This window comes from Cupressus sempervirens, chromosome 6 (genome assembly GCF_028749045.1).
Source record: "Cupressus sempervirens isolate cs-2001-9-10 chromosome 6, ASM2874904v1, whole genome shotgun sequence".
Classification (NCBI taxonomy): domain Eukaryota; kingdom Viridiplantae; phylum Streptophyta; class Pinopsida; order Cupressales; family Cupressaceae; genus Cupressus; species Cupressus sempervirens.
Window position 1 is genome coordinate 713,748,655 of NC_143123.1, and position 26,698 is coordinate 713,775,352.

Genomic DNA, 26,698 nt, shown 5'->3' on the forward strand with positions numbered 1-26,698 from the left:
AATGGAGTTGGAATTTGGGTGTGAGTGTATGGTTTTGATGTAAAATAACTTCTTAAAATGACATTATAACTTTACTTCATGGATTGTGTTATTTTGCAAAGGGGAAGGATCCAATTTATAGGCAAGAGGCTTGAGGGATTGAGGGCTAAGATGCATGGATGGGAAAAAGCTCATGAAGGGCTCAGATTGCATGAGAGCAGAGCACATGGATTGTGCTTCCTTACAGCCAATCAGGGAGTGACACATGTCACAAGGTGAGAGAATGGAGGAAAGAGGAAGGATGAGTCAACAAAAGAGGCTCAAGGGATAAAATCTTCATAAAGACCCTCATAATGGCTTGTAAGAGCAATAAAAGGGCTTGGAAGAGTCATTTATGACCTTGTGGGCTTCATAAAGTTTTATGGTTGAGATATTTTGAGGGAGATGAGAGCAATTTTGACTTGGGCTTGATTAGGAGGGTTTTAAGTTTGCTTAGGATTGTGCAAATGATTAGAGGATGGATTAGGATTAGCTTAGGGATAGGCAAGTGGATGGCATTTAATGAGGGTGGGTGAAGGAGGAGATATTTGTTAACTTTGGCTTGGGTTAGTAAGTTTTAACCCATGTTTAGAGAATGTGACAAGGTTAGGAGGGGATTAGGATTAGGTTTAAAGACATCTTCTAGAAGAGTCTAGACTTTGGATGAGGATAAAGACTTTCTAGAATAGTCTAGAATTTCCTAGGATGAGGATGAAGACTTTCTAGAAGAGTCTAGAACTTCTTAGGATGAGGATGAATTAGATTTTTAGGAAATAAATAAAGTTTTATTTATTTCAAGGGTTTGGGTTGAGGAGATATTTATTAAAACTTTTTTAATAAACGTGAAGATTAATATTTAATCTTAATTAAATATTTTGAGTTGGGATTAGGGGTAGGAAATGATGGGATTAGCCTTTAATCAAAATTAAAGAAGGATTAGAAGATTTTGGAAGAGGTTAGTGGTCTTAAGGAAATTGGCCAAATTTTGGACAAAATTTTATTTATTTATTTATTTTGGATTTTTTGGTCAATTTATTAATTAAATAATTAATAAATAAGGAAATAATGTTTAAATAAGATTTAAACATTTTTGGGAGGGATTCTTTAATTAAATATTTTTAATTAAGATAAAGGGATTTAATGGCATAAAAATAAATAAATAAATTAAATAATTAATTAATTAATTAATGATGATGTCATCAGGAATTTTTCAGAAAATATAAATAAAAATACTTTATTTTCTAAAGGTGTTTAGGTGTCTACAGTTACATCATCCCACATAGAAATGTTCGCATTGGTCTTCCTCATTTTCTCTACCACACTAAAAAAAGCATTAGATGTTTTGGCAATAGCCTTGGAAGTAGAAGTCTGAGACGAAATAGTTTGTGGGTTGTTCACATCCTTTTTGCTTTTATCTCGTCTTTGCTGTAAAGAAACATCAACAGGTTGATTCACATTGTGTTGTTGGGTGACTGCTTGTATATATGGCACTGCACTTGATGTGGAAGGCTAATTAGGAGGTTGAGGTGCCATCTCCTCCATGGATCTTTTCTTGCTCCTGGTATTGTAAGCATAGGAATCCTGGTTTACATTACCATGCTCTTCTACTAGGCGATTCATAAAAGAACAATCATCCCGCTGAAAGGTATCAACAGGTTGATTAGCATTGTGTTGTTGGGCAATTTCTCGCTCTAGTACAACTAAAGCCAAATAAGATTTTTCCTTTTGGAATATGTAGTATCCATAGGAGCAATTACAAGAGGGGCACAAATCTTGATCTTGGGCTAGGTTGTTCTGAGGGACTAAGGCCCTGTTTAGGTTGGTTTTCGAAGACTGGGACTGGTCGATGGGTCTATTCTGATTGTGAGAATGGTCAATAGGTCTATTTTGATTTAGGGGGTATGACTCTAGTTTGGAGGACTACCATGAACTAGAGCTTGACTCTGGAGGTGGAGAGGCTTATTATTTTGAGCTCGTTGCCTCTTCATAGTCACCAGCTCATTTCCCATTTTCTACACTACTTCAATATTCTCTTCCATCTTCCTTTCCTAATCTAGCATTCTTCTATCTACATTCTGCATTAATGTCTGCATCATAGCCTCAATCCTATCAACTCCGCTAGAGGATGTACAGGCTAGTGGGAGCACAACAAGAGGCCAACTTACAGAGGAGACATGAATAGGGGCTACAGTGGGCTCATGGTTAGGCATGTCAGGGAAGAAAGGCATTAGGGGCCTTGAAGCTAACTTCCCTCCCTTTATCGAAATGTTTTTAGCTCTTATGGCAACCTCATAAGCATTCAACAAGGTATTCCCCCCCTCCCATAGATTGCAAGGTGGTAGCGATTGAGGTAGTACAAGAATGCATTACTAGGAGAGGGCTTCATTGCAATAAGTATTCTATCCCATGTTTTCTGAAATCTATAATTGAAATTAGACATACATTCATGAGCGGCCCTCTTGATAGTTGTTAGTTGCTCAAAAAACGACAGATGGTCACTTTTGTCCTCAAAATGCTTACATAGGGTTGCCCCTAACCCGTCCCAATAAGTAATAGAGTTGTGAGGCAAACCTCTATACCATTGTAACACCTTTCCTTTCAAGGATGAAGCCAGGAGTCTAACCACTACATCATCCTCAAAGACGTCGTGGATACTATAGACGTTAGACACTTCTTGAATATGTTCAACAGGGGATGTGGAGGTCTTACCAGTAAACTCAGGTACACTCTTGAGAATTGATACTGGTATATCATGCCTTTGGGCTAATAGGAGGGAGCTCCCACCATTGAAGGTGGCAAAAGTGTGAGCTCTAGCCATATAAGCAAGTGTTCTATTGATATGAGTGGATGGTATCCTAGGTTGAGATCTAACAACCATAGGAGTGGAAATGGATCTTGTAGGGGTGTGTGCTACTGTCCCACTCCTAACTGGTGACAAGGATACTCTAACTTTTCTTCTTGTGTTAAAAAGGGAAAGCTCTTGATACTAGAACTTACCTCTGGAAGATGCCCTTGTGTGTCTCTTGGCATGAATCACAACAACTTTGGTCTAGAAATCAGATGCACTTCGAAGCTTAGAGTCGCCAAGTACTTTTGAACAATGAGCCTCTTTAAGGCTTTATAGTAAAGCCAATACTATTTCTTTAGCATGAACAAGGAACCTTTTTCGATGCTACTGAACTTGGAATATTAAAAAAATTATTATCCCACCAAACATGCAAAAAACTGTTGTCACAAAAGCTTGCACCCTTGCCCAAACTCTTACCTAAGGATAGCCTTGTGAAACATGGAAACAACCTCCAAGCTGTGGGACTTGAACTATGAGGTTGAATCTCCAGAGAAGGTCGGCTTCTTCTACTATTAGGATGCACTTAGACTATTCTTTAAGAGAAAAGGGAGAAGGAATAAATAAAAGCAACTACCTAATCTAATCTAAAGAGGCGATGCACCAAAATAGGGTGTCCAAATTAGTCTCTACCCATACATGCACATTGTTATTATTATGACAATCTAAAGATATACGGATTCAAACCCCGCTTTAATCTATAAACTACACATAGATCAGACAACCATATGAGCGACACAAGGAAGATGCTTCACTTTTTATCATTCACAGGTCAAAGAGATATAGAGAGTACATATTACAGATATTTGTAGTACATCGAAAAGAGGCAAACAAATTTACACAGTACAACGATGGTTGAAAGAGATAAGGCAGGAAGTCATATAACTCAAAGGCAACAGGGAATTTATAGTAGCATTGCCAAGGTAGTACTAAAGAAATAGAAAAAATCTAACCTTAAGAAAGAGTACAATGTTTGCCTTTATAGTGCAAGTATAACTTGGATGACTTCCCTCATAAGACAAAACTCAACCACTACAATCAAATCTCCAGAGAAAAAAGCACTACAAAAAAACAGAAAGATCTAACTTTTGCGTAAATCTATGCATGAAAGGATCACTTCTTCACCAAACAAATCTCTGAGAGGTCAGGAATGACGATTATTTAATCTCTGACTGAATGAATGGATCAACAAACAGTGGTGGAGTATTTCTTTGCACTTATTGAGCCTAGGGATCAATCAAAGTGGTTGTAGGGAATTAGAAAGATCATTCAGGGAACTGCACCCGCTACTACTAACACCCAACTCAATCATGATCTTTGGTCAACTGAGATTTAGCTATTAAGTTCTGCTACGTGGGACCAAACATTTCTCATCATTATGCCATCCTCTTAGCACCTAATCCTTATGCCTTGCATTTAGTTATCTATGATTGCATCCTCGCCGCCACCTTCCTTGAATAACTATCATTGCTTGCGAAACCACGATTTGTTGGTCATCGTTGCCTCGCCACCTTGAACTAGTATTACTGTCTAACTTTTGTGACCAAGCAAAACAAAGGGACTCACTTGGTGCAACTCAAGGCTTAGCCATCTCTCAATCCACGATGATCATGCACTGGCCGTAGATCTGAATGATTTAACGGGGTAGGAAATAATTTGGACATCGAAACTCTTGCTTTGCTGCACCATCGCAACTCAAACCGTAGCATGTCAACATGACCATGCAATTGGGTGAAATCAAAGCAAAGCACACTTTCACAACCTTAACCTTAGTCAGTGCTCAATTGCCTGCAACCATGTGAATTGCATGGTCACGACTTAAAATATTAAGGCATAACATGAAACAGAGAAAATGACTTAATGTTACATCATTTCATGAGCATCGTAAGTGACCGTTAAAATTGATCATTATTTGAATTTGATTTTTTGGTGGGAGGCGATTTTGGATTAACAATTAAATTAGTCAATAAAATGTCCTGTCAACCTAATCCACCTTGGCACAAAGATTCAAAGTGTTTTTCCACCCTTACTATTGTGACTCTTAGGCTTAGAGGCTTTAACAAATGTAGAAATTTATCGCACATCCTTGAAATTGTTTGTAGATGCCACTAATTGATGCCAATGCTCGGGAGTGTGAAATGTCGAAGATGATTCCCCAACGTAGGGAACACCAACTTCATTGTTGATACGAGTATCCAATCTTCTAACTCCGATGACTTCGAGCTAGAGACAAGTGTGGGTCATTCCATATGTTCGTGAAGACTTCCAGCTTTTCCAACAAATGCCTTGAGGCGGTCATATACAGATGAACATTATATCAAACAAATACCATGCACTTGCCCCAAATATGTATATGTATTTCTATTAGTTTGGATGGCTTTACATGAAGCAATTCTATTAGACCAATGTCGTGTCTTTCCATGCCTTTGTCTGTAATTATATTCATATTGATCAAGCATTCAATTAAATGATATGCATGCATGGTTTTGGCTCATTCAAAACCCATCATGAGAAGGAACTCGATGTTTGTGAGCACAATGAGGTGACCAGTTAACATTCAACATGTCTCTGCCCACGTGACTCATTATTCTCCCAATCTGCGTAGGTAATTTCTTAATGGATGAGGCGCATGGTGACTTGTTTTACATCTACTCTTTGGAAATGGCATGCAAATGATTTGCAACTAAATCCATATTGGTTGAATCAGTCTCTCGGAAGCTTGCTACCAAATCCTTTATTGGACTTCACATTTATCAAATAGTTCATTGCCTTGGTGTGCTTCATCATTAGACATTTTAATTGCATGGAATAAATTGTAATTTTCTTGCCCTCATATCCAACAATCATTGAATTCTATAACACTAGACTTCCAAGGCCTCCTCCAATGGACCCACACGACGAAGTAGATCAACTGTAGAAGCTCAATGTTTCATTTTTGCTTCGATCTCATGATCTACGATTATTGAATGAATGAACCTGGAGACTTTCTCTACAAGATCTCCACACTGCAAATGTGATCTAGGTTGGTTTAATCGCTACAAGTTGCATTTTCTTCCATCATAAACTAGGAGTTTGTCCATTGGGCATGTGAGTTTAAAGGAGTTGTTGCTTTTATCACTCAACTAGTTGTCATTGCAGATAGAAATCACAAGGGATGGTCACCTCACCATCGAGCTCGAGTTCTCTTGTTATTCTTCATGGCCTTGTCAAATTCCATCCAAATTTGAAAAGATATCAACCTATGACATTTTATCAACTACTTTGTATGCATTCTCCATACAATGCATCATCTCACATTTGGCATTCTATCAAATGATAGGTTGTGACCATTTTGAAAGTCCTTTGAGTATCTTGTAATCAAGAATTCACATAGAGGGGAATCTCTTCAATATATATATGCAGTACGTGAATTGAGAACTTATCAACCCAGATGCCTTTTTTTTGACTCCGTATTTTACCCATTGTCTCTACTTTTCAATCTTTTATTTTCATCAACTAAAAAGAAGAGGTTAATAACCATCTCGAAAATACATGTTTTGAACTTCTAACCTTAACCTTTCTAGATGAGAGGTTAAGGTTAATGATCGGGTGGAAAATACGTGTTTTGGAAATTTATCTTAACCCTTTAGATGGAGAAGTTAAGATTTTGAAGTGAAACACGTGTTTTGAAGCCCAAACCTTAACCTTTTTGGAGGTTAATGTTTCATGATTAGGAAGGAAATACACATTTTAGAAAGTTATCTTAACTTTTTAGATAGAGAGGTTAAGATTCTGAAATGACCTTAACCTTTTTAAATGAGGTTAATGGTTAATGATTTGTTTGAAAATACGTGTTTTGGAAACTTATCTTAACCTTTGATAACTTGAGACTTGGGAACCAAATTTCAAAAATTCAAAGTGTGTGGATGGAGCTGGAGACAACATGGATGCATCAAGACCAGAAAATTATTAAAAATGCAATGGATAATTGGTCCTTTCAAATCTTGAAGTTTGATAATTTCGAACTTGTTTTGACTCAAAATAAAGATAGATTTTTTAGCAATTAGTGGATACAACAACCATGACAACACTGCACAAACTAACAATAGGTGGGTCTAATGAAAATATTACTTCTCTACCTCTATATAGAAGTAACAATTGAATATGGTTAATTCTAACTTATAAAATAGATGAAAAAATAAACAATATTTAATAATTCATTTTTAAACAATTTTTTTTTTATATCATTTGGATCATCCCCTTCTATTTCCCATTTTCTAACAGCAAACAACATCATGTGTCTGCAAATAAATTAGACGATATCATAACAATGGCGGACATAGCAAATGTTATAAATTGTCCCTTTCATATGAAAGGAGGAGGTGGGTAGAGAAAACTACAAATTCGATCATCGCTTAACCGCTGAAGTAGCAAGGGATTTAGCCACCCAAGACTCGATCATCACCTGGGAATGGAGATTCTGGTCAGCAGGCACGAGATGCCCTGCTCTCGCCACAACAACATGCGTCAGATTCGAATAAGACCGCACATATCCAGCATGCAAGTTTTCCACTCTCCACACTTTCCTCTCCGCCGTCCAAAAATCAGCCAAGGCATCCCACTCCAGAGTGCGCATCCAGTCCTGCGTGGACACAACGCCGTCCCTGAGATCGAACTGGCCCTGATACAGCAAAACTGGCATTTTGAGTAGAAGCTTTTCGACCATCCATTTGGTGCTCTTCATGATGTCCTCTTCCAATCTGCCCCCCACGGCGTCGCTGCAGTCGACCCAGGTGATGTTGGGGTGGGCGTGGAGGGCCTCTTTGACGCCAGCCTGGTTGACGAAGAGGCCGAGGAAGTCGGTGCCGTTGGGGAAAGAGTTGTAGGGAATGGCTCGCCTCACGTCGTAGGCAGACGCGAGGCCCGTCGTGTTTCGCAGCCACCCGAGGACGCGGTTTCTTGCAATGCGGGCGTCGTTCCATTTCTGTTGAGTGGTCAGTGTGACGGCCCTTTGCTGTAATGTTTCCAGGTCCAGCTTCTGGTTGTAATCGATCAGTCCCATGGCGTAGGCCACGCTTGCGTGCGACTGTACCTGCATTTACACAAATTACTATGCCGGATCTTCTTGTCCCTATGCAAATTGGCATCTCTTCGTTTCAACTTTTTCATAGGGTTCTTTTGATTCGACAGAATTACGTTACAAGTTTTCACTTTAAATTGAATTACTTCCAACTAGTCATTGCTTGACAACATGAATTTTTTTTCTTCATATTTTCACTTTAAATTGAATTACTTCCAACTAGTCATTGCTTAACAACATGAAAATAAAATATTCATATTTTTAACATATGTTATTGTATAAAAAGAATAAATCCAACATCTATTAAGTTGTACATATATTAAATCATTAAACCACCATCTTAGAACTCTACATTCATTTAAAAGTCTAAGAACAAGTTAATCATTTATATTTCTAATTAGTGTCTCTTCCAACTTGCTTAAAATTATTAAATAGATTTCCAATTTGATTTTAAAAAACTAATAGTATTTAGAAATAATGTTTAGAAACACTAACAAATTCAAATAATAAAGACATCACAAGTCTAGAAGATTAGAAAAATAAAAGTTAAGATTACAAAAATTATTTGGAACCATACTTACAACATCAAAATTACAAAAGTATCACAGATTAAGTTGACATGTGTCAAATGACAATGACAATCATAAAAATAAGAGAAAAATAAAATTGGATCATTAAATACAAATTACAATATAATTTCTTCCTGTCACAAGCATCATTGAACAAGTGCACAGAGTAGCTAGTATTTGCCTATAGTTAATTGAAGTTCTAACATTTAATATAATTTGATTAAGTATAAAATAATTTAATAAAAATCTTAGAATAAATAAAAATAATTAGTTTGTAGATTAGTTTTCCAAAGTATTATATTTTTAAAGTATAATTGTTTAATATAATTATATATTTATTAGTATAATATACATTTAAATTCCCTATTTAAACATATTAATTATAGTTAATTATTAAATTAATTGAATATCAAGCTTCCATAAGTAATTGTAAAGTGAATTGTGGATGACAAAAGTGCAAAATAGATGATTACAAAAATTAAAAATAAATTTAAAAACTAGCTATCTCCATTCTTGGAAGCAAAATAGAACTCCACAAAAAATGTGATAGTACATAATTTAATGAATGAAATTATGTTAAATTAAATACTAAGAAAAGAGACTTCGTTACCCCCAGAGCAAGAGGAATTTATCTAGTCGACACTCTAGAGTAGACCTAATATTCTAGGTTAAGTGGGTTAATTATTAAATTTTCTTTTTTGAAAGCTTAAATTAATAAAGGTATACAATGATTAGACTAGAAAATGATAAAATTTATAATTTTGAGATATGTCAGTTAGTGGAAATATATTTTTTCAATACATATATTTTTTTAATGGTATGTACACATCATAATGAATTAAAAAATATAATGCTAATAGTGAATTTAAGAATGACATAAAATTAACATTTTGTACTTGTTAAAGATAAATCATTGTAATGAATTTAAAAATAAAATGTTTATCTCTTCACTTCCGAGGATTCTCAAGAAGTTGAGGCCCTTAGAGAGCAATGCAGAGGTCTTATTCCCAAGAGAATCTCGGATATTGATGCTTCCTTCCTCGATTAGCCTATAACTCTTGAGGAAATTGAAAAGTCCATTAACTCTTTTAGTAATGATAAAACCCCTGGCCCTAACGGGCTACCTGTGGAATTCTACAAAGTTAATAGCAAATGGATTTGTAAAGTTTTACATAATATTTACAATGAAGCCATTGATTCTGGGACTCTGGGTAGAAATATCAATGCTAGAATTATCAAACTTATTCCCAAGGAAGGTGATAAATCCCTCATTAAAAATTGGAGACCCATAACGCTATTGAATGTCTCTTATAAAATCCTCGCCAAGATTATGTCTCGAAGACTGGAGTCCATCCTTCCTAAATTTGTCTATATATCCTTGAGACCCTGATCACTGGTTGGGAGGCTCTTAACTGGGCTAAACATACTAAGCAAAACGTGGTTATGTTCTTGCTGGACTTTGAAAGGGCTTATGACAGAGTTGAGTGGAGTTTCATCAATATGACGCTTGAGGCTTTTGGCTTCCCCTCCTTCTTTTGCAACATTGTTAAAATGCTTCTCAAAGATGCCTATGCTCAAATCAATATTAATGGCTCTCTATTAGCCCCCTTCCCCTTGGGAAGATCGATTAGACAAGGCTGGCCGCTTGCCCCAACCCTATTTGTTACTGCTTTCGAAGCTCTCTTTTATATTCTAAGGGATAACACTCTTTCCCCAGCGGTTAAAGGTATCACCCTCCCTAATAATAATGAATTTATCAATTGCTAGTTTGCTGATGACACTTCTCTTTATCATGAAGCCTCTAAAGCTAATTTTGAAGCCATGATCAATAAGCTAAACTTCTTTTGTAAAATATCAGAAGCTCGGCTATCTCACTCTAAGTTTATTTGTCTTGGATGGGAGAACCAACCTCCTATTTGGTTTGATAAGTTTGGCTTCCAATGGGGTGGCCCTTCAAAAATTGTTAAATACCTTGGCATCCCATTCTCTGTTGAGCCCTCCTTAAAGGAGATGTGGAGCTGGATTAAGGATAAGATCTTTAATAAACTTAATAAATGGCATAATAGGTTCTTGTCTCTTGCTGGTAGAATCCAAGTTTGTCAAAAGATTCTCTCTTCTTACAATATATATTATGCCTCTACCTAGATGTTTAGTGACTACCGAGTGCTGGAAATACAGAAATCTATCAGGAATTATCTTTGGTCGGATGGTAAAGGAAACAATAAGACTCACTCTGTCAATTGGAAGTGGTGCCATGTTGACAAGCTCCTTGGGGGTCTTGGGCTCAAAGACCTAAAACTTAGTGGTATTGCCTTGGCCTCCAAATGGATCTTTCATGCTTTGGAAGAAGATGACCCCTGGAAGGTCCTGATTCGTAGTAATATTGAGAGAGGTTATCCAAAAAATGCTAAATTTTGGAAGAATCTTCCTCTCACTGATCTCATCTGTGGTGATTTTCCTATCATTGTTCACAGTTCTCTTGTTTTTAAGTCCATTTGGAAAGCCTGGAGCCATGTTAGGCATTTCATCAAAAACAAAAATTTCTTTGATGATAAGTCCCTTCTCCAGTGGAGTGAGTTAAAAAATAAGTTTAACTTTTCAGATTCTCACAAGAAGACTTATAATATGATTCTCAAAGCCAGTATATTCCTACTGTTTGTCATATTGATTCTAACATGTTTCTTAATATTAAATGGCCTGGTGGAATTATCTTGCCCAATCTTAAGGCTAAAAACATTTACATTGTTATCAATCACAGTGAAGAGATTATTTGTCATCTTAATAATTCTTGGTATACTGATTTAGATGTTTCTGCTTGGAGTAAGCTTCTTGATTATTGCTGGAAAAGTTCTATTGATCCTAAAATTAAGTTTTTTAGATGGTTGCTTATTCTAAACAGGCTTCCTATTAGAAGCACTTTTTTTGATATTAATTATTGCAGCATTTACAGAACCCCGGAAACGGGAAGACATATTTTTTATAATGCAGTTTTGCTAAGGAGGTTTGGTTAATGTTTGGTATATCTATCCCCTCTACCTTTAATATTTTTGAAATAATTACTGGTTTTCTTTATATTGCAAAAAAAGATGTTAATATGTTTTGGGACATTCTTTCAGCTAACATTTTGTGGCAAATTTGGAAGTGCAGAAATGAAAAAAGGTTTCAAAATATCCCCAGGTTGCTTATTGAGTCTTTTCAAAGTCTTACTTATTTCAAAAAAAATCGCAAGTTCAAATTACCATAAAAACCAAGGCAAAGTTCAAAAGGCGACTTAAAGATGGATATGCCACCTTTTTTGCTCATGAGGTGAAGGATGTCTACTTCTGGAGGCTGCACTTGGACAATATCCACACATTTAATCAAACTCTCAATCTCATCAGCAAAGAAATCAAGAGGCCCCCTCATAGATCTAATGGAAAAATGATCAACATTCTGAAGCAAATCCGAGATCAAAAGAACTTGGTTTGGATGGAAGGCCCGATGGGGTGGACAACATGGTTCAACACTACTGAAGATGTGCTCCACTGATGTTTTTCTTTTGCTCATCCTCCTCTTGATGTATATGTAATCCATCCTTTTTGGTGTGAGGCATGACCTCGTCTCGAATGTTATATGGTTTTGTTGTATTTTTTATCTCCTTATACTTAATACAAAATTTAAAAATGTTTAGAAATTAATAATAGAGTGAAGAATGCCACATTTTTACTTTAATTTAAATTTGATCATAATGATATACCCACAAAAGCATTGAAGCTTAGTGTTTCCTACGAATTTAATTACAAGATCCCAACAATTTCAACGAAACAGCACCAAGAAAATGAGTTTTTATAAATTTTAAAGTAAAAAAATAGCTAACAAAACTTTTCGAGAAAATGAATTCATGAAGTTATGGTCCAGCTAAAAAGAGAATCTAGTCGCCCTACAAAAATCTAGAAGGGGGCCTACAATAATAATTGGTATAAATTGAAAAATTTAATCACTACTTATTCAAAAGTAACTTTACAGGCAAATACTAATAAATATATTAACCCTCTTTATCAACTATATAAAAATATTTCGATACACAATTGTTTAATCTAAAAATAGTCCGTATGTTTACTACAGCATTTATCTATCTCAACTAAAATATGGTTACGAAACTTCAGCCTCCAGAGGAAGGACTTTTTCCGCAGAAAGGGTGAAAATGTAGTTACAGGGCAGATAAATAGATAAGGAACATACCTGAACAACAGGATGCGTCAGGCCGTTGCCGATGGCCGCGCCGTCGATTCGCAAAGATCCCCCTTTCTCCACCATGTGGTACGCCAGCGACGGCACGTATTTTCCCGCATAGCTCTCCCCCGTCACGAAAAATGGCCGCGGTTTGAAGAGGGGATTGAGATCGTAGAATGCGTGCAGCGCGCTGTACAAATCCTCCGCCACTTCTTCCTGACTGCTCGGAATATCTCGATCGGAGGGGGCAACGCTGAAGCCACTTCCGATGGGGTTGTCGAGGAAGAGGAGCCCAAAGACACGGTTCCATGGGGCCGAGTTTCTGTGGAGGCGGAGGTCTTGAGCGACTCTCCAGGGCCCTAATTCGTACAGATTTCCGAGCAGCCCTGAGCATCCTGGCCCCCCCTGAAGCCACAATACGATCGGCCGCTCAGAAATTTGGAGTTCCGGTTCGATTGCTTCGTAGTATGCGTAGAACATTTGGGCGCCGGGCTTCTCTTTGATGCTCAGGTACCCCGATGACGTTGGCAGGGCTTCTTTGGGAAATATTTCCTTTTCAGCTGCTGCATTTGTGAACAGCGCTGCGATTAGTAGGGCAACTGTGCTCAAGACTTCCATGTCTGGCGTCTTCATTGTTTTTGGATAGAAATGAATTGAGAGCTGAAGGGAATAGGTACTTTAGCGATGGATTTCTCTGTTGAAGGTCAAAGACATTCGGGAGTGCCAGATTTATTCGCTGGAATTTGGGATTTGGAAACGTTGAAAACACAAGGAGGGCGGATCAGACACGTGATTTCTTGAGTGCTCGGGAGAGTGTGAGGAATGAGGGTTTGCCCCAATTTTTTAATGGCAATAGACACACATATTCTCAGTGGAATCAAGCACAGAAATAGCCAAACATATTCTCAAGCGAATCAGGCATAGAGATACCTCCTTGCATCTATGGGTTTCTATCGCCCAATCCAACAATATATATTCCCATCTATATCTTTCTATCGTCCAATCTAACAATATATTGATTCTTCTATAAATGGCTATATCTCTTTATGCTCATCCTTCTATCTTTTTATATATGTATTTTCCCCTCTTTCTACCTTCCTCTTCCCCTCTCTCTATCTCTCTTATTAGATCTTTATACTTTGAATTTCATCCAACCCCTTTTCTCCATATTTTAAACACTTATATTAAGTGTGCATCTCTCCCCCTCTCTATATATCACTTCTTATAATTTTATTTTAATGTCTCCTCCTCTATCCTTCACCCTATGTCTGTCTACGCATTCCCCTACTAACCTCTTATACACATAACATGATCTCATAGGTAATGAAAAGTGATATTCATTCTCATTTTAAACTTTTTCTTGTACTTATGATTTTATCCTTGTAAATATATGTATATTTCATGCAAAGCTATCACTTCTCCATTGACACCTTTGTTGTGCAAATATTATATTATAAATGACCTACCAATTGATATTATGTACTACACAAATTTATGCCAAAAATAGACCAAATTTTTCCTAATTTACTTTCCTTGCATCTTCAATATACTATTTGCACCTTAAAGTGCAGTTGCTACTTTATTTATTGACTTTCCAATAATATAATTTTCAATCTTATATATGTAGAATCAAATTTAATATAAGGTTCTATACCAATAAAATAATTTAAGAATAATATTGTTTTCCAATGAAGTTGAATGGTTCCTAATTAACCGACCAAGAATCTAGTGTTGTTGAATGCAACACTCCAACATCATAAAATATGAGGCTGAGATTGCATCTTAAGCCAATAGCACAAGGTCACATTATCTAATCTACTGGGCTAGCAAATATGGTATCAAAGAGCACGTGAAGCCAATGTCATGGTTGGGTTAAAGAATTAAGAGAAAAATAATATATAAATATTTTTAAAAAAATTGATGTAAAAGGTATTAAATCACTTAGTTTTTTTTGTGATTATGATACATTTTGTTGTAGATTATATTTATTGATCGAATATATTGTTTTATATTCAGATTTAAGATTATATTGTTCTCATATGATTTTCTCTTTCTTGTGCTATAATTGTACAATTGTGGAACCAATCTCTAGATTTGTGGTTTGTAATCATAAAATTTACATATTTGACTTTATGTTATGACTTTGATATGTGCACTATCATCTCTGAAAACTTTCTTGTCTCTTATATTTAAACTTGATACTATTTAAAGATATATTGAAGTTTACGTGCAAAGAGTCTCACCTTAGTCAAACCTCTAGAATATATTTAATGAATGGAACAAGCTCAAAGCAAAACTAGACAACCATGCAAATGTTAGATTTGTACTTATCAATGAAATTTCGATGCTAATTGATGCTTTAGTACTCTAATGATGGTACAAATATGAGATATTTTAATGATGCCCTAATATGCGATGGATGTATAAACAAATAGATTGATTAGATAAAATCTAATTCAATAAAATTTAGATTAAGATGTGTCCTTTCATAAAACTAAAATTAGTAAATTTTTGGCACATAATCCTTTCCATTAGTTTGTTCCCCCTCTTCAAATTTTTTTTTAAAGCTATTGTATCTTCTTTCAATTACCAAAGTGAAGTTCCAAGAAAATGAAGTTGAATTAAGGAAGCTTCTAGGAAAAAAATAAAAAGGGACATATAAATTATGTTGATCATATGGAAGGCATGTTATCAACAATGTTTGCAACCTTTATTGAGAACTTAGCAACTTGTTGAAACATGGGAACACCTCTAGGTGGTGGCTGAACTGTAGTGGAGATCTTGCAAAGGTTGGGAATTATGCTTCTTTTAAAAGTTTGTTACTTGGTCATCAAAATGCCTCAATTTTGACCTTGTTGATCTTATGGTTATGTCTGAAATATGTCCCATTTTGATCATGGAAATGATTATTTTATCTCTGATTTTTTGTGAATTTTTGAATCTTCATATCTCTAGCTCGTTCCTAGCTCTGCCCAGAACTTGAAATTTTCAAAATTCGGCTTCTGAGCCTCAAGTTATCATAGGTTAATGGAGAGATCCAAATTATGCATTTTCAAGTTTATCATTAACCATCAACCTCTTAAATAGGTTAATGATAACTTTCAAATTGCACATTTTGGAGTAGGTTAATGAACCTCTCCAAAAATGCGTATTTCTTAACCTCTTCGAGATGGTTATTAACTTGTTTGAAATTCCAAATCAGATATGTAAATGGTTTGAAATAAAAAGGAGGGGTGAGAAAGTTATCTTGGTTGAGCACAACATCAAAGGTGATGTATTATCAAAGAGAAAGAACATCTAATTTGCCACCTTTTCATGATGGTAACGCTTGCATACTGGGAGACAATTCTCAATAGATAACCATATGAGGTCATGTCAAGTATATTAGTGTAGATACAATTTTTCCCACATGAACATGGACATGGTCGTACCGCTAGTTATTACCCAGCCAACCTCATGCTAAGGATTGGGACTATTAAACAGTGATATACATATTCCAACTTACCAACTCCACAAGAAATATACATGTTTAGGAAAATATTGCTTTAGCTTGCTATTGATAGGCAAGTATGGATCAAAGGAAGCTACTATGGCACGTGCTTATATAAACTAGAATAAAGCCAAAAGTGCAGGTTGTTCCCTTCATAAAGTGCAGAGAAAGATGTTTTGAAAGGAACAATAATCTTGCAAATAGACTCACGCCACCTCATCCCATACATTAACCCTTAACCTGCGGCCCTTTTTCACAATGGAAAATGTTTTAAATTTCATGTAAGCCAGATGATATAAAGCCACTAGCATTGTGATGGATAAACAATGATATATATATATCAACTTTCCAACACTATAAGAAATATCGCCACTATCATATAGGCATGTACGGAGGAGTGTATGTTCTTGTCCACACAAGCAAGGGAAAGATGCTTTAAAGAAACAATTGTACTCGTGGTTTATTTAGTAGACATGACATCTTCCTCACCTTATCAAAATACATAGTCTCTCCATATAACCAACAGGACATTTATGAAACTGAAGTTTGAGTACGTGTCGTCATCACTAAGTCTGAGAACACACAGACACAATACCAGTCTCATGTCCAAAATATAAGGTGTGACAGCACCGTGGCTTTGAGATGATGAGAACCTTGAATCCAAGGGAATTTTAATAGTTCATTGTCAGGTTCATGGACAAGTTATGGAGATTGTACACAATACTCGAGATTTCTCTTGACTTGTTTGACATAATGCCAAAATAGGAAGGTGGTGAACATAAACAAAACATGTAGAGTGTTAGCGAAATGCTCGATGAAATGAAATGCTCATTCTTGACCTATAGCTTTGAAAACTTCACTCATTAAGTCATCCAAATTCGGATGAGCATCCTCATTTTCTTTGGAATTTAGCATATTTGAGAAAAGGATTGGTAATCAAACCATGAAGTACAACTATCAGAGGCCAGATTATGCTCCTATGTTAAGAAGTATGCTTCCAGACATTGGTGATACTGTTTTAGGAAATGTCTGCCTTCAAGACTTTTGGTCATCTCTTGTGAATGAGGAAAGGACCCCATTAGCTAGAAAGATATTAGAAAGTGGCTTAGCTCAAGCAGGTGCGCATCCCATTTCAGTACAATGCCAGGACTTAGTATTGGAGTGCATGAAGGCTTATCATCCCAATACTAGAGAAGTTATTTCATTGAGCAATAAAGTAATTGTCCGTCTAGATCCTACCTCCATTGCTGCTTTTTTCGATTGCCTACCAGGATGCAATATGCCAGCGTCAATCTGAGAACTGCCAAGGAGTATTTTACTGCAAATCAAACTCAATGTTTAAACACTATGGCGAGGTCATGGTTCTTGCAACCAAGAAGAGGAAAATCTCAATTAGGCAAATCCATTCATAGATCGTTATTAAAAGAAGATGTGGCAAACATGGTAACTCTATTGAGCAGGATAGTTGGTCTTCAGGATTCACACAAGTTTGAAGGTTGGATGTTCTTGTTTATCAACATGATCTATGAAGGAAAGCAACATATTGATTGGGCTGAAATTATCAGCGACTCACTGCATAGACAGCTCATGGGACTTCAAGAAAATGACTACTTTTATATGAATTCATATCTTTTCTATGCTATTGCAAGTACCAAAAGTTGGCTAGGACTTAACCAACGGGGTATTTATGATTATACGACCATCATTTATAATCATCTTCCTCAAATTCAGTATGATAATAGCCTGCACCATTTTAGAAGAGTGAATGATGCATTCACAATGCTAACTGTAAGGGAGATTCATGGGAATATTGGACTCAGAATTTCACCAGAAGCAGCAATGAAAGTACAAAAATATGGAAGTGTTTTCATACAGTTCCTGAAGTTTACTTATATCAGGTTAGCTACCTATGATGGGTGTCCACTGATGCTACCTAGATTTGTTGATGATAAATTGGTCTTGATTGAAATGTGCAGGCAAATTAGTCAAATCAATAAACTTTGCAGGATAGGAGGATAGATGAAATACCTTTTCCTATCGGCATTAGATATTATAGTTGTGATATTGCATCAGATGCTAAGAATATAGAAAGATCTATTGCCACAATAAATTTGCATCCTTATACGATGTGTTTCCCTTATGATAGTAAGGGCTATGTAGTGAATGAGTTAAAGTTAAATCCCAGTCTTGGTCACTTCCTGGCTCTGGAGGACTTTTTGGAGGATTGTGAAAATGATTTTGAAGTCAAGAAGAGAGATTGGATGTGACTTACAGTAAGGCAAGTAATAGAGTTCAAGGTGGATATTGATGTGATAGGTGTAGATGATGATGAAGGTTCCTTGGTTGATCCATTCTACTATGAGAAAATCAAATTACTAGGTCTCCCTCCTATTGATTGGTCAATTCCAGAGTTAAAAAGCTTGAAGGAGAGGATTGTCTTTGTTCTTAAAAGGACAAGAGACTGGGTCAGTAAAGTCAAAGCAGAAAGGGCAGCTGCTGAATTCCAAAGTAGCGAGAGGAGAGGTGATCAAGGAGAATCATCTCGAATGGCATTAAAGGAAACTTCTAGTGAGAAAATGTAGCAATTAGATGCAAGTGTTCTAGATCAAGATGAAGATCTAAATCATTCGGCTAAGTTTATAGTCAAAAAGAGGAGGACAAAGATGAAAAGTAAATCTACTAGATCAAATCAGGAAGGAAATGAGCCTAATATGAAGGATCAAGGAACTCCCCAAGCTATTGAACCACACATTTTCGTTACATCTTCTCATGATGTAGCACTCCCTCATTCGAGTCTCTCTCCTCTTGAGATATCATTAATAGACATCACACAGTTGGATAATCAATTATCTAATTCAGAAGATTTAATGATGATTGCTGAAAATATAATAGACGATGTGCAAGTTTCAAGTACTACACATTCATGGTTCCAGAATAGTCTCCAGAAGAATAAGAAAGTTATTCAAATGATCCCTCCTCCATTTGATGTGATCTCTAGTTGACTTCAGAAACCTCCGAAGGTGAAAAAGACCAAAGTGATGTCCAGGTTAGCTGTTGATAAAACTTCAGGCAACCTATGCGTAGAAATAGCCAAGCCCATAATTGAAAAGAGTGTTGATGAAGCATCTAAATTAGACTTCATTCTAGATAAGGTGCATCTTGGTCCATCTACTGCAGAAAGAGATTTTCAAAATTTTGAAGTGATTGCTGCCCAAATGTTACAAAGGGCGAAGAAAGAGAAGAGAACCAATGAGCAATTCAAGGAAAAAGTTTAGATGCTAATATCATATATCAATTCAATTAGTAATTCTTCTAATGCCAAAACAGTGGTTACTTCACCAGGTTTAATAGGCCTTGATGGTATCTTAGATCATACTGTTGTTGAAAGAATAGATAAAGACAAGTCACATGGTATGATGATTAAAGCTCGGATAAACAAGATGATAGAAGATGCTTCAAAACTCATAACTAGAGTGAAGGAGATATATGGAAAAGCCATTGAAAAAATACAGGAAATTTCTAAAAAGCTGGAAAATAGAAAGGAACATAAATCCACTTGCAAAAAGTAGCTGATGAATTAAAAGAAATGGCCAAGTTAGATACAAGCATCCTACTTCTTGAGAAGATTATTGCTGATCCAAGTGAAGACCAAACACGTATCTGGAGTAAAAGTGTTGGTTGGAAAATGATAAACATCAGCAAATGGATCACTGAGTTTGAAAAGCTAATAGCTTCTTGAGGGCAGCTGAAAATAAAAGTTACAGATGAACTAGTCTCTACTATCACAAGTGGGGCGGCAGTAGGTGACCTTCAACATATTGATTGCCAGTTTCTCCTTGATTCCTTTAGTGTCCAAATTCATTCAAAAATAGGGAACCATGTATCAGATGCTGAAACTATGATGAAGCTCATCCTAGTTGCACTCACTCTGGGAGATTGTAACATTTCAGTCTATTGACAAGAGTCAGAAGAAATTTAGGATAGATACTTCACAGCCAAACTTAGGATGGAAAATGTGTTCATTTCGAACTATGAATCAATGATGATCATCCTAGATTCTTACATGGCTTTCCGGGATAGATCAATTGTGTCCAGATAGATAGAGTTAGTAGCTAGAAGATCAGTGATTGGATATATACACATCCTTAGGAATTCTAGCTAAAAGTTTTGTTTTTGAAAGTGTTCCTTGTATAGGTTAATTTTATTGAGGTTTATTAACCTCCCCAAAATCATGTATTTTGGAGATGGTTATTAACCACGAAGAGGTAGTTATTAACCTCTATGTTTATATAAGGACTCCTTTTGGTTTTGTAATGGGACTTTTTGGTTTTAAATAAGGGAACACTATGCTGAAATTTTGATCAAGAGATTAATTTTGGAAAGTATGTACAGTTTTTATCTCTGAACTTGAAAAATCTCTATTATCTTCTTGGTGCAAGGAAATGAAATGAGATGTGCTCTTGATTTCTTGTTTTAAAATAAAAATAGTTGTAGTTGTAATATACATTCTCATGGTATTGTGCAAGTGTTTATGAATAATGAATGTGCTTGGTAATACTGGTTGCTTTCAAGCATAGTTCTTGATCACCTTTGTTATCATTCTTGTTTACCCAAGAAAGTTGTGAGGTCACATGGTGCATTCGTCCTGAACAACTTTCTCTCAATCTTTGAAATTTTAGTTTATTTATTTGAAAAACCCTTTAAAAATTATATCATACGAGGGAGCTGCCCCTCTAAATGCAGAGGAAGGTCACATACCAAGGGCCTATCCAACTATTGGAGACATCAATTTGCCACACACTCCGTTGGGAAAATTCTACATTGACGAATCTGTTTACCAACAAGGTTACTCTAAATGTTTTTGATTACGTGAAAACTTGTTTTGAAGGGACTCTGAAACCCATTTACAAAAAAGATCTAAAGGTGGAAACCATTAAAGCTCAATAAGCGGAACAAAACTAAATACAAAATAGTCAAGGTCAAAGACAAAAGCTAGCGAGTTAATAAGACATCAACAACAAAATGGGCCATGCCACCAAATGACCACTACCAAAGACACAACTAGGATACACCAAAGTACAACTACCCAAGGCACTTCAAAAACTCTACAACATCCTACTCTAGCTTATCCATCTATTATTCTTCTTTCTTTATCTCTTTAACCACAGTAGTAGCAACTGAGTCCTTCCTCTCAGTGTTGGCTTTGGTTCTTCTACTAGGGTCAGCCTGACTATCCACAAGAGAATCCTTATCATCAATAACCTGAATGATGGCTATTGTAGTTGATGAAAGACCATCCCCACAACTCCCAAGAATCACTGATACAAACACATGTCACAGAAAGAGAGGAGCAAAGAGAATGAAATTCACAAATCCACAAAAGGAGACATTCTTGATGAGCAAAAAGAGAAATTGATATTAATCAAAAAGTGTTTTTGCAAGAGAGATCAATCCTTATAAAGGAGATCAAAATCCTAAAAGGTCAAACCTAGGGTTGCATGATAAAAATAAATAAAATAATTAATTATTATATGCCTAAAGTTTAGCTTAAGTAAAATAGAGTTAATAAGAAAACACCTTATTACTCTAGCACCCCCCTTAAGATAAACTTAGGGATAGAAAGAACATTGAAAGAACTAGTGAAGGAATACAAAAGCCTCCAAACTAGAGAATGTCCCAAAAGATAGGAACAAAAGGATGATCATGAAGAACACTACTGAAGCATGAAGAAGTTGCAAAACTCTGTAAAAAAATAACAATTGATCTGAAGAACCTCCACTAAAATAGAACCTAACCAGGTAGAGAAGACTATATTGTGCATGAGTGCCCTCAGAAGACACTACTAGAATTAGGAGGCACACAAGTGCAAACAACCAAACTCAAAGATATAGATGACATAAAACACTAAAGCTCGAAGAGATAATCAATTGAACATGTAAGGTTGCAATCAAAGTAAGAACAAAAATGAAAGTGTCTATATACTAAATGATCCATCTCACTGAAATGCATAGGTATCTAGCCACTGCATCCATCTAGTACATATGAACAAATATTAAACACATAGCTCACTCCATCAAACAAAGGAAGCATAAGAACCAACACAAGAACCCCCACTAATGCAGACAAGGGTAAGGTGACAGACAACTAGAAAATTGAGCCAATAGAGCTACATTTTAAGGAACCACAAACAAGATGCATAGATAAAAACATAATAGCGTACTAAGGTGATCAATCTTAGACACGTCATGGGGATAATGTAACAAAAGGGAAACTTATTGGACAAAGGAAGATGACAAACAAACTTGGAAAAGCATTAACCCCCCATGATACTTTAATCAAAATAGTGCATGCACAATAAGGGACAAGATATGGTGAACCACAAGAATGCAATAATTTGCATGAATGCTCTCAGATGACATTGCTCAAATCAAAAGGCAAAATAAGGCAAAATAACTAAAATGAAAATACAGATGGAATATGGCACTTTATCTTAGTGCATTTGTAAAATTTCATACAATAGATGTCTACAAAGACTAAAGAGACATAACATTGATATTGTAGATAGTACAACTCATCTAAAGCAAAAAAATTGATCCCTAGATCTAAAAAAATAAGGATATCCACCAGAATGCAAAAATGCTAGACAATTGAATAGAATGTGTTTGAAGCATAATTTGGAAAAATAGCTAGTGTCACTAGGAAGAGTGTAGAAAGACCTTTCCAATGATATAAAGAATTCCTAAATCAGAGATCAAATGCTCTAGATATGTCTCTTAGAGTGCAAAAATATACCCCTAAATGTGATAGAAAAAAGCCATAAAAAATTGCATCAAAACAAAAAATCACCTATACCAAGACGAGATGATTGGAACTACCTTTTTGACAATATCTTGTTTGCCAAAAATAGAGTGCAGATGAGCAAGATATTGCAAAATACCATAGGTATGTCCAAATAGAGCCTGGAGAGAAAACATGTGTGATGATGTAGGCACTGAAGTCAGAACTGACTATAGTCAAAATTTGGTAGTCAAATGGCTATGGTGGCAAAAAAATGTCAAAAAAATGCCCTTGCCAAAAATCAACACCAAAAAAGAGTCGAATAGCTGAAAAAAGATCAATCCACCAAAAAAAATGGGCTAGTGTCAGGAAATAAATCTAATGGCCTTGCAACCATGTGAGAAAAATAATTCTAAAGAAATGATAAACTACTGTGGAGGCAAAAAAGCCACCTACAATAATTGAATGAAGGCACATGAATAAAGGATCTAGCAAAACACTTCTTCAAAGAAGATGAAACTGCCAGGGCCCCCCAAAAAAGGTGTTTACAGTTAAGGAAAAAAGTGTATCAATCATGGAAGCCCCAAAACACTCCTAGTGGTAGCTTATAGAGCCTAAGTGTGGACCAAGGAAAACACCATCATAACTGTAAAAATGGTCGAAGTAGGAGTGGTTGGCGGTGGAGGCAGATAGCCTGCGTGGAGCATAGGTTGGGTATAGCTAGTTTTTTCATTCACCAAGGTTAGCTACAAAGATTAGTGGCTTCAAAGTCAATGAATAAGCATTGAAAGTTACCTCAACATAGGGAACCAAAAGTGGTGCCTTCACTAGTGTTGTCAGAGTGCGAGTTCCTTTGAAGGTTTGTTTAGATCGAATTCCTACAATACATTGTTAGTGTGAAAAGTACAACATATACAACGATAAATATCATAATGCATAAAAAACTCAACACAAACCCTACAATACTACATAATGTGTGTATGATTAATCTTAACATAAAATGGTTTTGTCATCTCAAAAAACCTTTGGCTAATTTTAATTTGGAGATGCCTTTGAAGCTAACTTTCATTAAATTGTGTTTAAGTCATATCTAAAGTTTCAAATGTGGGTCACAATTTATACTCCTAATTTTCCTTTTGCATCATCTTTTTGGTTTGGAAAAACCCTTGTGTCATCAAAGCAAAACTTTTCAATTAATATTCTTAGTGCATCAACAACAAAGTTATCATTGCATGGGAGTCTACCTAAGAATGAGCAAATATGATAATTATTGGTAGGATCCACATTTGTCTCTCACCTCTCCAAGGCTTTGCATAATGTTGTTCTACTTATCCTTAATGATTTTCTTTTTTTGGTTATTATGCGAGATTTTTTCATTTCCTTTCCCAATATGGTTGATGTGAGGACACATCAAGTAACATTATCATATTTAGTATGTAATTTTGAACCAATGGATTGATATGCTTTGAAAAAGCCCCTCACAATGGTTCTTTCACTACTATTTTCAGATGTTCTTAGCCCCAAAATTCTCACCGTCTCTCTAAATTTTAGGTTTTTAATCATTACAACAACTACTTGACATCTTCCACTTACATTTAATTTTTCAAAATAGTTATTCCATATCTTATTAACAATTCTTGTACAAATTATTTTTGACATTTTATCATGCATTGACCTAAAAATATTTTTATTATGTCAATTAGAAACTTTGGCTTTCTATGAATTATTCTAGGAGATGTAGATAATGGTGCATTTTGTACATGAGGTGATTAAGGCGCATTGTGAGCATTAGGTGAATTAGGTATGTGAGGTGAATTTGGTGCATTACGTGAATTATATGCATTAGATGAATATGGTTCATTAGGTCACTACAACATTTGGGGTCAAATTGAGACGACAATTTGCGATGGCAGTGTAATTTGTGGTGATTTTCATATTTTTTTTGCAATTGTCCCCAATGTCATCACAATACTAACATTGGTGTAGTAATTGTGATGCTTGCATGAGTATAAACAAAAAGAAAAGGAAAACATGACATAAACAATTCCCCATTTTTTTTATTGTGGAGCACTGTGCATGAAAGAGTGTGGAGAGCTTTGAATGAGGGTGGAGAGCTTTGAATGTTGCCATGCCCTTGTGATCTCTACATTTCATTGTCATACCCTTGTGACCTTAGCATTTTGTTGCATTTCCCCTGCTCTATGATTTTTCTACCATACCCTTTCTCTATGATTTTGTTGTTGTGTCATGCCCTTGTGATCTCCATGTGCTTGCTCTACAATTTTATTCAAGGGCTAGATAAATGTTCTTTTCTTTTCCTTCTAACTGTTGGAAGTATCAGGGTTCTGAGAGGGGGGGGTGAATCAGAACACTATTAAATTATCTTAAAATTTGATTTCAATAATATTAATTCACAATTTACAGCAGTGGAGAAATCAAAACATATTGAAATGTAAACATATAGAATAATGCCAACTCACAAAAAGAAGAGACACCAATTTTGTGCCCAGTGGAAAACCCTCGAAAATCCTCACAGTTTCGTCATAGGGAGAAAAACCATTCCATGAACCTATATTCTTTATTGAGTTCCAACTCTTTTACAATCAGCAGCTTCTACTGCTCAGGGTGTTTAACCCTTTTATCAGTGTTGTAATTACAACCTTATAAATATATATAAATGTATATATATGACATCTATACATGCATACAAGTTTATAATAAGACTTTCAGTCTTTACAAGCTTTTCAGAAATATAAATCTTCTTTTTGCCTCTTTACAACTCTTATTTTGGATTTACAAATGATCTCTATATATAGAGATGAAATTCGAAATGAACAGTTACAAGTAAACCAAATTGAACTAGTTAGGGTTGTTAAGAAAACCCTCTTTGCTGTTTGAGCAACCAACTGAAATCAGTTACCATTCAAATGTGATATTTCCTTATTCAACTATTTGCCATATCTTCTTTTTTATTCAAAACTGTGCTGGTAGTATTCCGGGTTTAATATCCTCAAAAGAATCTTCAAAAAAAAATCCATTTACCCTTCAAGAAGAAAACTATTTTACCTCTGTTTATTAAAATTTTCATTCAGTATTTCGAGTTTGAACATGCAATGCCTTTGAATCCATCTTCATTTTAAACTGGTTATGAAGACAAAGTATCTTACAACAGATAATGTGCTTCTATAAAACCTTTTTAGGTTTTTCATCTAACTTCTTTTAATTTCTATTTGACAGTTTTGAGAAATTTGCCATTTGAAAGAAAAACTGACAGTAGCAAGAAACATTCATTTTGATGACTAAAATTTTGCCCCATTTCAAATACTTTAAAAACATTTTGCTGTATAAAAAATTCTTTACAATCGAGTAAAAAATTTCATGCATTTCTTCAAAACCCCTTTCTTTCTTCTCTTTAAAACAATTGCTTTCTTTTTAAGAAAAGACATTTTCTTTTAAACCCAAAAGAGTAAAAAATCTCTGACTGTGTTTTCTTTTTAAAGCATCATCTAGGGTTTTCATTTTTCATCATGCAAAAAAAGCTTCTTTATGAAAGGATCGATAAAAAATCTGAAGAAGGAAAATATCAACCTTTGTTCCTAAACTGTGAAGGGATATTTCATACTTTTTAATACACTGCAACAACATTGAAGCCGCATACCTAAACCTGTCATTGATTTTTACCTGTAGACCTTTATGCATTTGCCTTCAAAATCCTTGTTCTATTTGAA

General features: G+C 35.6%; 1 protein-coding gene across 2 annotated transcripts; it reads right to left on the reverse strand.

The window, feature by feature from the left end:
- Positions 1 to 7,029: 7,029 nt before the first annotated feature.
- SCPL50 (serine carboxypeptidase-like 50) lies at positions 7,030 to 13,792 on the reverse strand. Of its 2 annotated transcripts, none has more exons than XM_089789498.1 (2): positions 12,713 to 13,792; positions 7,030 to 7,928 (listed from the first exon to the last, which is right to left on the reverse strand). In XM_089789498.1, exons 1-2 carry the CDS (start codon positions 13,334 to 13,336, stop codon positions 7,251 to 7,253), a joined length of 1,302 nt encoding a protein of 433 aa, XP_089645624.1. In that variant the 5' UTR covers positions 13,337 to 13,792; the 3' UTR covers positions 7,030 to 7,250. The 2 variants fall into 2 exon arrangements, with proteins under 2 accessions (XP_089645624.1, XP_089645623.1); XM_089789497.1 differs by having other exon boundaries at positions 7,030 to 7,934.
- Between the last annotated feature and the right edge of the window lie 12,906 nt (positions 13,793 to 26,698).